At 43.3% G+C, this 13,468-nt stretch overlaps 1 protein-coding gene across 1 annotated transcript in view; it reads left to right on the top strand.

The window, feature by feature from the left end:
- MCF2L2 (MCF.2 cell line derived transforming sequence-like 2) overlaps nucleotides 1-3,201 on the top strand; it is a 446,256-nt gene extending 443,055 nt beyond the window's left edge. Inside the window, exon 33 of the mRNA XM_063442725.1 lies at nucleotides 2,724-3,201. Coding sequence (XP_063298795.1) covers nucleotides 2,724-2,827 — 104 coding nt within the window. The 3' untranslated portion in view covers nucleotides 2,828-3,201. The remainder of the gene's footprint in view (nucleotides 1-2,723) is intronic.
- Nucleotides 3,202-13,468: the final 10,267 nt, after the last annotated feature.

The following is a 13,468-nucleotide window of genomic DNA, read 5'->3' as shown; positions in this document are numbered from 1 at the left end:
CGCGGGTCCACCTCCGCTGGCTCCGCCCCCTTTGTGACATCATCGAAATGGCACATTTTTAGCCAAACCAATGCCAATCCCTGTGGAAATTTCAGCATCTGCATGCTGAACAGCAGGGCTGCTTACTGTGCAGCCCTGAGCCAGGAAGCCCCTCCAGTAGCCATCTAAGGAGTGGCCACTTGGAGGTGTCCCTATGGGGCAATGTATATGACTATAGTGTCCCTTTAAATTATTATGTATATATAAATTCATTTCTGTCCTTTCCAGCAATAGTAGGTAAGTACTATTACAATGAGCAGCCAGCGATTGCTTGAGAGCATCAGCTGATCACTGCACCCAGCATGTCTCAGTGATTCCGTTCTTTTCTCAGAATGCTGGCTGAGCAGAGAAGGGAGCAGGAGAGAGCATCTTAGGTGTTAAACCATTCAAAATCAGTTTAACACCGTTCAAAGTAACTCCAAGCATCATACCCACCAAAGCCTGCTTTGTCCCTTTACTTGGATCCCCGACTCTCCTGGTCTAGAGACCAGCTTCAAGCTTCTGCAGAGCTACAGAAGCAGGAACCAATGCAGTCATCATTCAATGGCTGAGAACATCAGCTGACCCCTGTCAGCCAATGAATTAAATTCTGTGCAATGAAATTTGCAAAGAACTGACATTTGCCAGATGAGAACTCTACTTCCCAGCTGGGTGATAACACCCAATGACACTGCCGAAGGTGGAGTTATGTCTTCAGCAACAGCAGAGTTAAACTCCGTATGTGCAGTGTTTCAGTACATACAGACTTCAAACACTCAAATCACTGAAGTGGTTATGGTACTTGGAGTACCCTTTAAGGTATGACTTCATCCAAGCACTCGGCCCTCAAATTAACTTTATTCAGGTTAAGTTGTTTTGAGGGAAGAGTATCCCTTTAATTACTTGTTATGTCAGATGTAAAATAAATGTAGTATATGTCACAAACTTTAGCCAGAGCATAGATTAAGAACTGTAAAGGACTTTAAACGGAAGTACTTTATCATTAACACATTGAGCAAATGCTCTGAATGTCCGACTATGTTTTAACTAACATTAGAACTAAAAAAAAAAATAGTAAAACGTTATATTTATTTATTTTTTTAAAATACATCCTTTTTTTTCTTTATCATATTATATGCCTATGCCATTCCTAAAGTTTTCAAAAGATTATAATTTATAATAACTTTAATTACTTTGATTACTTTGTTAGAATAACAATATAAAAAAGGGAAATTGAAAAGTGTTCTTTATATTTTCCCAAAGCCACAAGCAAGGTAATTTTATATATCTTTTTGTCCCTGTTGACTCAAACCTCTCAAACTAATTTTTAAATTTGAGTACAATGATATAAAGGACTTCTGAAGTAATAGTAATGGATTACTGAGATACCCAGGTCTCTTAAAGTACTTAGTAGACACAAAACATTGTTTTCTAGTCTGACTCAGTTCTAAAACTGGAAAACTAATACTGTAGAAATTGTCTACACTGGAATTCAAATGATAGATAATTCAACTCATATGTCTGTATTCTTTATATTTCGTAATACTCATATTGAAGAACTACTGACCGGGGTATTAGAAGGGTAACAAACTAAAAAGTTTGGAGTGGCATAATCAGAAATATTTTATAGATGGTTTTGTTGAAGAAAATGATATGTTGTTGCCAGATCACACCTTACATCCAGTTAATGTAGCAATAATCATAATTCGAAAGCTTCACATACTATCACAACTTTGTATGTATGTGTGGATGTCAGACAGAGTACATGTTGGTCTTCTAAGAATCTGGTTTAGTGGAATTACGAATTGTAGCTAATCGTCTACTTGTAGCATAATTAGAGGCACAACAAGAGCAAATGAAAAACATATTGATTAAATATTATGCATTCTTTTACCATAGATGAATTATGTAAATATGTCAATCAAAGGTTCACTAATCAGCAAAACTCCAGTGATTCTCGTAATATGTTCAATGTTTATAATGCATAACTGGGTTAATAAGCAGCTGCATTGTACAATCTAGTTCATCATTTGCTCAGCTTATGCATCTGCTAATGGTTGGGCTTTCTATGAAGTGTGAGATTGTACTCAGATGAGTTAGTAAATGATCACAAATTGTGGTATACTTTGCTGATGAGTGTATCTTCACACTTTGTAGCACTCATCCTGCATATTTCTGTGGTCAGTAAAGCAGAGCAAACTAGTCACATAGTTGGAAACATGGTTTATGAAATGAGTCACGCAAATTCGTCTCCATATTTAACTCTTTATTGCTCACGTAGCATGATTTTTCATGATTTTGAAGAGCTTACTTTTAGTGATAATTCATCATTGGTTAAAAGGCTAATTTACCTCACCCAATGTTGAGAAGATATAAATATTACACATGACACCATGTATTTTGTACAATAAGAATATAAAAATAAATACATTACATAAACTAGAGGTTAGGGGTTCTTGCTCAGACAAACTGATAAATTAGACAGACTATAGAATATAAATCTTATCTACCACATATATAATGGCATGACTACGAAACCTTGACTGGCCCTATGCAAATATATATCACTGGGTAATAAGTTGTGTTAAATGATCTTTGTGTGATCTCAAGGCTTTTATCTGTCAAATATTCATTTTTTAGGAGGAAGTGTGCTTTTTTGTGTGTGCCATTTCCCATGGCTCATTTTAATTATGTTTATTTTTAAGTGTACAGTGCTACGTGTCAAATGACAATGGAGTCTACAAGCCTGAAGGAAAAACAGAATGAAAGAACAAGGAGCCTTGTGGTGGAACAGAAAGCTCTCAGTTGAATCCTTTATATCGTCACTCTTGTTTTCCCAAGTGGCTTACGTCATAGGCACTGCCAGCCATAGAAAGATGAGCCTCTGCAAATGATCTTCATTACTTCATATTGCTGGACTTTAAAAGAAAGAAGAAGAAGATATTCATGTTGGTTCAGTGAAAAAATGTGTTAATGCAAGTTCCTTACTGTGGCCTATATTAGGCCAGCAACAGAGCAGCAGTTGGACTATGCACTTAGCCTGCACTGCCTCTCACAGGGCTGTGGTTAAAAAAAAACCTTTGTAAGATATTGTGATGTTTTCTTATTTAACTGAAATTTAGTAGCTTGCTGCGTATACAAGTCAAAGCTTTACAACATAACTGATGAAAAGAAGCACCTTGTGTTAATGCAAAAAAAAAAAAAAAACTTGAACCCTGTTTTCAGTTTTAGTCACTTAATGTTCTGGAAACTATATCTATACATGACATGAAGCAAACAGTAGATTAAATGGACACTATAGTCACCAAAACAACTACAGCTTATTGCATTTGTTCTGGTGAGTAGAATCATTACCTTCAGGCTTTTTGCTGTAAACACTGTCTTTTCAGAGAAAATGCAGTGTTTACATTACAGCCTAGTGATAACTTCACTGGCCACTCTTCAGATGGCTGTTAGAGCTCTTACCTGGATCATGGCTGCCTAAAATGCATCCAAACATTCAGTATCTCCTCCCTCTACATGCAGACAGTACAATATGAGGAGATGCTTATTGGCAAGGGCTGTGTTTGAATTGTGCTGGCTCTGCCCCTGATCTGCCTCTTTCTCAGTCTCAGCCAATCCAATGGGGAAGCATTGGGTTTGGATCAGGCTACCACTTCTGCTGATGTCAGCAGGCAGTGGGCAGGTCTAAAGTAAACAGGGACAAAGTGTGCTGCTGCAGACTTGAATACAAGTAAGATTTTACTTTATTTATGGAGGCATGAGGGGACCAGGGTGGCTAGATGGTGGTTGTAACCCTATAGGGTCAGGAATACATGTTTGTGTTCCTGACTCTATAGTGCTCCTTTAACATTGATAAATTAAATATAGGATCCTTATTCCTTAATTAAAAATAATTTTTTTAAAAAAGATTCAACTTGAGAAATAGAAAAAAGGGTGCTGTGTTTCAGGATATGTGATTACAAAGATATGTCTGTATGAAAATGTTTACATTTGTATTTGTGAATGTTATTAAATTATGCACATTAGTGGAACTTGAGACAGCTCGGTTAGTGTATCACATCAACTCATCATTCTTAAAGTGAACCTCTTTTCCACTGATCATGTGGGTGGGAGTGACTTTTACCTTCAGGTAGGTATGTCTGTAATTTATTCTAGAGGTGGAATCACCAGCAAATGCATAGATTCAGATAGAAACTTAGCTGAAGATCACTTCCTCCAGCTATTCCATTATCAGGTGACTCAAGCATTATCCCACAATTCCTTGTACACAGATGCATGGTAGTGATGGGATGCTGCCACGTCACTTGTTGAGGAGCGGCTTCACTTACTCACTGCACCCTTAAATGTAGCATTTTTTTTGCTATGCCAGTGGAGTACAACTGAAACCCAAGGAGGTAAAAAAAAAAAAAAAAATACAAAACCTTTCAACTAGATATTTGTCAGCCTCGTATTTTATTTACTTTCTTTCTTAATATCTTTCAAAGTAACACCAAGTCATGCTGATTTTGATAAGTGTACTTTAAGTCCTTAAATTCATAGCATTGAATTGAGTAAAGTAATATATATACTCTGGACAAAGTACATAAATTCTAAATGCATGCTTCCAGGTAAAATTGGCCTATCATTTAATTTCTTTAAAATAACCTTTTGTCCAGTCACTATAAGCCCTGCTTTCAGGGCTTTCAGTGACAAGACAAAAGGTTATTTTACCATACATGTTTTACACAACATATCATATACATGAACATTTGAACTTATTTTACCATGGAGGTATATTGACATCTAGAGGTGCCCAGGGAGATTATGAAAGATCATGGTCAAATGTTTGCATATTCATTTCTAAGAATCTTCTTCAGACCTTATTTACAGCATGTGAGATTTAAAACAATTCAAAATAATTTTGTATCTGTTATAAGTAAGGCTGGCTACGTATATGTTATAAGTGAGACTGGTTCTGGTATCCAGAACCCTCCATTCTAATCTCAGAGGTAGCCCAGACAAGCCGCCCCTTCCCCCAAGGTGATCAGGACACAAATTTAGGTATCAATGGTGATAGTAGTATACAGGTCCTGTAGTATACAAGTCCTTTAAGCCATGTGATTTTTCTGTGCCATGCTGTCCTCGGGTTTTTACTGTGGGCATGTACTATATTTTAATTTAACCATACAATGTATATCACTTGTAATATTATTATTATTATTTTATTATTTATATAGCGCCATTAGATTCCGTAGCGCTGTACAATGGGATGAATTGGTTTAATATTGTTGTTCATTTGTATAAGTTAGAATAAAAATCTGCCTATATTGCAAAATGTGTATATAAAAGGACACTCCAGATGCTCTATTTTAGGGCTGCCCAGCAGGTAGATCCGCAGATGTTGTAGAACTACAACCCCCATGATGCTTTGCATGCCTTTAGAATTCATTTGGAATGGCAAAGCATCATGGGAGTTATAGTTCTACACAGAGGCGGCTCTCTAATTAGGCGATTTAGGCGGCCGCCTAAGGCCTCGCGCAGTCAGGGGCCTCGCGGCCGCCTAAATCGCCTGAGGGCAGACTGACATGTCGGGTTCTCGGTCTATGACCGAGGACCCGACACAGGAGGGGGCCCGGCGGCTTGCTCATGGTGCCGCCGGGTGCGAGGCCCCTCCTGTCAGGCCGCCTGGGGAGAGAGCCTGCCTCAGTCTGCAGCTCCGCCGGGTGTGAGCTCCAGACTGAGGTCTCGCGATCTCCAGCCAATCAGAGCGTTGCCGCGGGTTACCACGGCAACGCTCTGAATGGAGATCGCGAGACTTTGCCCATGTGGTCTGCAGCTCTGCATCCGGCGGAGCTGCAGACCGGAAAGCCCACTGGACCACCAGGGAGCCATCCAGGACACTGGACCACCAGGGACAGATTGACCCCACTGGACCACCAGGGATAAAGGTACATTTTGACCCCCCTCACCCTGCCACCCCACCTGTCACCCCCTGCCACTTCACCCTGTCACCCCCTGTCACTTCACCCTATCTCACCCTGTCACCCCCTGTCACTTCACCCTGTCACCCCCTCACCCTATCTCACTCTGTCACCCCCTCACCCTATCTCACCCTGTCACCCCCTCACCCTGTAACCCCCTGCCACTTCACCCAGTCACCCCCTTCACCCTATCTCACCCTGTCACCCCCTGCCACTTCACCCTGTCACTTCACCCTGTCACCCTGTCACCCCCTGTCACTTCACCCTGTTACCCCCTGTCACTTCACCCTATCTCCCCCTGTCACCCCCTCACCCTATCTCCCCCTGTCACCCCCTCACCCTATCTCACCCAGTCACCCCCTTCACCCTATCTCACCCTGTCACCCCCTCACCCTATCTCACCCTGTCACCCCCTCACCCTATCTCACCCTGTCACCCCCTCACCCTACCTCACCCTGTCACCCCCTGCCACTTCACCCTGTCACCCCCTGTCACTTCACCCTATCTCACCCTGTCACCCCTCACCCTATCTCACCCTGTCACCCCCTGCCACTTCACCCTTTCACCCCCTCACCCTATCTCACCCTGTCACCCCCTCACCCTATCTCACCCAGTCACCCCCTTCACCCTGTCACCCCCTCACCCTATCTCACCCCTTCACCCTACCTCACACAGTCACCCCTTCACCCTATCTCACCCTGTCACCCCCTCACCCTGTCACCCCCTCACCATATCTCACCCTGTCACCCCCTCACCCTATCTCACCCTGTCACCCCCTTCACCCTGTCACCCCCCTTCACCCTGTCACCCCCCTCACCCTGCCACTTCACCCTGTCACCCCCCCTCACCATGCCACTTCACCCTGTCACCCCCTCCTCACCCTATCTCACCCTATCTCACCCTGTCACCCCCTTCACCCTGTCACCCCCTCACCCTGCCACTTCACCCTGTCACCCCACCTCACCCTGCCACTTCACCCTGTCACCCCCTCATCACCCTACCTCACCCTGTCACCCCCTTCACCCTGTCACCCCCTCCTCACCCTACCTCACCCTGTCACCCCCTTCACCCTGTCACCCCCCCTCACCCTGCCACTTCACCCTGTCACTCCCCCTCACACTGCCACTTCACCCTGTCACCCCCCCACCATGCCACTTCACCCTGTCACCCCTCACCCTATCTTACCCTGTCACCCCCCTCACCCTGCCACTTCACCCTGTCACCCCCCTCACCCTGCCACCCCCTCCTCCCCCTATCACACCCTGTCACCCCCCTTCACCCGGTTACTCCCCCTCTTCCTGCCACTTCACCCTGTCACCCCCTCCTCACCCTATCTCACCCTGTCAACCCCTCTCAATCTGCCACCCCACCTGTCACCCCCTTTCACCCTGCCACCCCACCTGTCGCCCCCTCTCACCCTGCCACCCCACCTGTCACCCCCCTCACCCTGTCAACCCCTCTCAATCTGCCACCCCACCTGTCACCCCCTTTCACCCTGCCACCCCACCTGTCGCCCCCTCTCACCCTGCCACCCCACCTGTCACCCCCCTCACCCTGCCACCCCTCTTGTCACCACCATCTCACCCTGCCACCCCACCTGCCACCCCACCTGTCACCCCCTCACCCTGCCACTTCACCCTGTCACCCCCTCACCCTGCCACTTCAACCTGTCACCCCTCTCTCACACTGCCACCCCACCTGTCACCCCCCTCTCACCCTGTCACCTTGCCACCCAACCTGTCACCCTGCCACCCCACCTGTCACCCCCTAATACTGTCACCCCCTCTCACCCTGCCACCCCACCTGTCACCCCCCTCACCCTGCCTCCCCTCTCACACCACATCTGACCCTGTCACCCCACCTCTCACCCCCTCTCACCCTGCCACCTCACCTGTCACCCCCTCTCACCCTGCCACCTCACCTGTCACCTCCTCTCACCCTGTTACCCCACCTCTTACTCTGTGACCCCCCACACTACTCTGTCAACTTACCTTGTCACCCCACCTCACACTGTCACCCCACCTCACACTGTCACCCCACCTCACACTGTCACCCCCTCCCACCCTGTCACCCCCCTCTCACACTATGTCACCCTCCCTCCTCACACTAGGTCTCCCCCCCTCACACTAGGTCTCCACCCCTCACACAAGGTTTTCCCCTCCCTCTAGGTCCCCCCCCTCACACATTAGGTCTCCCCCTTCTCACCCTGTTGCCCCCTCTTACTCTGTCGCCCCCTCTTACTCTGTCATCCCCCCTCTCTCTGTCACCCTCCCTCTCATGCTGTCACTCTCCCTCTCACGCTGTCACCCCCTCTCACTCTGTCACCCCTCTCTGTCTCTTCCCTCTTACTCTGTCACACCCCTTACACGAATGTAATACTCTCACACTAATGTCACCCCCTTCTTACTCTGTCCCCCCCTCACACTATGCCACCTCCCTACACTATGTCATTTTCCCCACACACTCTGTCACCTCTCTCCACACACACTGTTACCTACCTCCATACACTCTTTCTCTCCCTCTAAACAAACAGGCACCACTCTCCGCACTCTGGCACCCTCCTGCTCTTTTACACTCACCCTGCCACAGTTACTCCTTTACTGTCATAAAACACAGCTTCGCCATGAACTTAATGCCAAAGGCCACAGGCAGTACACAAACATACACATGCTCAGAGAAACATACATACATGTACAAAGATACTCACTGCCAGACACACACTGGTAGACAATGCAACTATGTATACAAAGACTAGTTCTCTATATCCAGTGCTGCATGCTCTCCCTTCAAAATATCTACAGCTTCTTATACACACACAAGTTAACTGCAATTTTTTTCCAATAATGGTGTTAGTGGGGGCCTCATGGATGAGTTTCGCCTAAGGCCTCACCAAGTCTAGAGCCGCCACTGGTTCTACAACATCTGGAGATCTACCTGTTGGGCAGCCCTGCTCTATTTCCTAGTGTAAAAGCTTTGTAGAGAATCACATATAGGCCCAATCTGTACACCCACTGCTGCACATGCAAAGCATCCCAAGCAGGAAATAATGGGAGCTGCTCGTGCATATGGAGCATGGCCTAGCGCAGGCATAGGCAACCTTCAGCATTCCAGATGTTTTAGACTACACCTTCCATGATGATTTGCTAGCATTATGGGTGTAAGAGCATTGTGGGGGATGTAGTCCACAACATCTGGAGTGCTGAAGGTTGCCTTTTTGAGTAAGCTAACACAAAAGCTGACACCATCATTCCTAAGCAAGAGCTCTTTATATGCATACATATCTGTCATGGCTAACATATACGTACAATGCCTTCCTTGCTGGATTCACTTTTTTGGGTCTTAGCCACTACATTTTAGTTAAAGTATTTGTCATCAATATCCATGGGAAAACCTGAAAACAATATTTGACAGGATATTATACACAGATATCAATATCAATATGCACATAAATACATTCGAAATAATAAAAAATTGCTCACATTTGTTCCACTCCAAATTTGTACCAAATTTCCACACTGTTCAATTTTTACAAAGCTCTTAGGTCACCAAGAAAGTATAACTAAACGTAACCTGTAAATGTGTGGGTGACTGGAGTGTCCCTTTAACACTGCAGCATCTAACTTTTTGTTACTGAAAATCCCTCCCCAGCAGTCATTATTACAGCTTTACCTGCCTGCTTATATTTACTGAAAAAATGTCAGACTGCTGTTACATGTTCAATTTCCTTTTGCAATGCAGACTTAATATTCCAATGCTAAACGAACAACACGGATTAAAAGTTTTCAGAAGTAATGTTATTGTGGTTGTTTTACAAAATTATTACAAATGTTAGGACAACTGGAAACATTTGAAAACTCTCCTCCCTCTCCTACCCCTTTGCAACATTTACAATTTCTTTGTCATCTTATCACAATTTATTACGTAGAGAAAAAACTCGATTGTTTTCAGTATTCCCATTAAGCTTCTCAGACTATAACTATCATTCTTCCATCTACAAGTAAAAATGTATACACAAATCCGGCTGTTCAGATAAGAATAATTTCTGAACTCGAATATCTAATGAAACAGGATTTTGTTATTAGAAAAAAAATAGTGGATTTTCTGGGCATTTTTAAGAGCTCTTTGGTGTGCATTTTTTTTTTAAATTGCAAGTCTTATGAACTATGGTTGTATTTATGTTATGAAGACAGTTCATGATGAAATGACAAGCACACAATCTAAGCTAATCTTCAAACTGATGTAAATATTTAATTGATAACTGTATTAATAAACTTTTTTCCAGCAATGTTAAGTGATGCCTTCTTTATAATTACAAAGAAAAATGTATGGATCTGAAACATGCTCAAATTCTGTTCCGATATAATTAACGACTGACATATAAAAACCAACAGGTTTTGGTTAGAGCCACATTCCTAGTGTATATTCACCAAAAAGTATTTTACTTTCTCAGGTAGGACTAGGAGAAAGGATAACAAAGCAGGTTGCTTGGGCTATACTTAAAGTGGCTCTGTCACCAAATATAAACATAAAAAAAAAATCCGATTGCTCAGGTTTTCATAAAATACATAAAGAACACGTGGGACTACTTTTCCTTATGTATAGCAGTCAGGTTATCTAAATCTGACAATGAGCAGAACAGAACAAGGTTCTGTTTCAGTTGCCAATAAGATGCACCCACAATCTACAAGTAAAATCAGTCCCATAGAAGGGAACCGGTAGACATTATGGTCAGAGGAGAATAAAATGGTGGCACCCAGATATTGAGGTCCGACACAAGGAAGGAAAGATAGTAAATATAAATACAGGCAAGTGGCAGAAAATCAAAAGAAAAACAAACATGACGTGGCCGTGTTAAGCCTTCCTCCAATTGAAAATTATCCATCATTCTCTAGAATCTCTGAGAATAATTTGACATTTAAATGCTGCCCAGTTGCATTGTTTGCAGACTTCAAGGCTTCACCTCATATTGTAGTTGGGCTTTAGAAATATTTCAAACCAGGCTGTTGGGGATTTCTGATATTAGGTAAGAGGACAGGGCTTGAGGAGGGGACAGGGACTGAGGAAGGGGGCGGGGACAGGGCCTGAGGAGGGGGGCAGGGACTGAGGAAAGGGACAGGGACTGAGGAAGGGGGCGGGGACAGGGCCTGAGAAGGGGGACAGGGCCTGAGGAGGGGGGCAGGGACTGAGGAAAGGGACAGGGACTGAGGAAGGGGGCGGTGACAGGGCCTGAGGGGGACAGGGCCTGAGAAGGGGGGCAGGGACAGAGTAAGGGGATACAAAAAATAGTCAGTGGAGTCAGCCGGCCTCTCCTGATGATGTCAGGAGGAGGGGGCATGACTTCCTCTGCTCCCCAGCGGTCCTGTGAGAAGAGCAGAGAAAGTCACGCCCCCTCCTCCTGACATCATCAGGAGAGGCCAGCCAACGCGTTCCTGCAGGACTCGAGCCCTGGCTGTGCATCACCTGGATATCACAAGTTGGTCCCTTTGGATCACAACCCATGTTATGATTTTATCAAAAGCTGTGTTTAAAACAGTATGCTAAGATTACCTGAGGAAATGCAGAGTGAAGTCTGAAACTTAAAACCTGTCTGTGTTGATTTGCATGTCAAGCTGGGAACTCTGGGATAGCTGTGGAAACATAATATCTTATGTTACAGGGAACTTTCCAAAGTCCAACTTAAAATATGCAGATGATACGCAACAGTTATTTTTTCTATTTGTACTCTGATTTGATTGTATTTTGTCTCACCAGAATCTCTTTGGTACCTTGTCATATGAAGATGATATTCACTGAAGAAAATGCTTTATCCAGTAATAACATTATACCACAACTGTGGCTATGAAATGTAGAAAAATAAAGACTGTAATATCAAGTAAAATAGTTCCCTTATGATCATGTCAGCCTGACCTGCAGACAAGCATATTAACATTATAAACGTTAATCCATCCTTCCTTCCCAATTGGCGTTGTCTGTGAAAACGTTGTGGCAAACAGGGAGGAAATTATATCAAGACATCATGAATTGATGGGTGTCATGACTGCTCTAAAAATAAATAGTAAAATTCAACCGTGGCTATTCCTGTCAAAAATAAAATTCATATGCACACGGACACATAAGTCAGAAGACCTAAATTAAACAATACCACATTGATGTGTATCACCTGCATATCTCAAAGCAGGATGTAACAAGTTCTGTACACATTACAACATGTCCACTCTACTCAAGAGCCAGATGCCATGATAGTACTGCGAATAATCAGAATAATGTAGTAAACCCCTAATAGCCATTGCGTTACCACACAATAAGGTGCATAAGATAAAAATGAGGCAGGCATCATAAGAAATAAGTGATTGCATTTTACACAACAGCCTCAGTACAGGCACACCAATTAAAAGGCAGAAATCTAATGGACATAAACACATATAAAAGTCATCAAAGCACAATTTTATTATAAAAAAACATTTTATTACCATATAGAAACTGCTCAAACTATAAGACTATAAGAAAACTCCACAAGAGTTCAAGCCTAAAGTGCTAATCATAAAAGTGCTAGAAATAAAGTGACATGTGCAATATATACGCAAATAGAACATGTTGTGTAACACTAGTAAAGTGCGTGTAAAAAAACATGTAATATAATAAAGTGCAAAAGGTATATAGTGCCTATATGATTGGAAAGATTAATGTTAATGCTTGAAAAATTCTAAACAAGCTGATCACATAGGGGTAACCCTCTCTAAAAAATGCCACCACCTACAACTGATAAATGCGCACCCACAGGCTATCTTATCTTATTTTATTTTATTCCATAATACTTGGGATGGTTAACCAGTTGATTTCTGCTATGCCTGAGGGAGGAAACGTATGGAAATAAGAATTGCAGACAATTAGTATATGCAACAGGCCAACCAGACTGCGGTCAAAACCGAATATATTTTAACCAACAATATTTTTTGTATAGTAAGGGAGTTGTCCTCTAATATGCAAAAAGTGATAATACGTCAGTTAACGCTATTAGATGATGCTTGATTTATGCTTGTTCTATCAATTAAAATCAAGGACCTGAAGGGGTAAGAGGCGAGAAAAGTGTTTAATGGGTACTGTACAAGGGCTAACCCGTGTTACCAAGTGTGGGAAGAGGCCACCAGCAGCTCTACTGATTTGATCTCTTCTACCCTGCAGAATCATCCACCAATAGTTTGTGGTGGTGCATGTTCTCCCCAGCTTTTAAACTCACAAAATGTAATAGTTTTTTTTTTTAAACACCTGATTTAGGCAAATATAATGGGACTTAGTTACAGCATATATACATTGCATGAGCCTGCCACAAGACCACATTTGTACCACATTTTTGCAAGATCCTCTTCAAGCAACCTAATACCTGCTCTTATGAGATAAACCTAATCTTATTTAAATTAGTGTGCGGTACTCTGTATGCTGTAATATTGGCTCCAGCAGCACCCTTTTAATGTATGTATGTTCAGGTG

This window comes from Pelobates fuscus, chromosome 2 (assembly GCF_036172605.1).
Source record: "Pelobates fuscus isolate aPelFus1 chromosome 2, aPelFus1.pri, whole genome shotgun sequence".
Classification (NCBI taxonomy): domain Eukaryota; kingdom Metazoa; phylum Chordata; class Amphibia; order Anura; family Pelobatidae; genus Pelobates; species Pelobates fuscus.
Note: the sequence above shows the minus strand (reverse complement) of the source record. Positions and strands in the feature narration are given on the sequence as shown.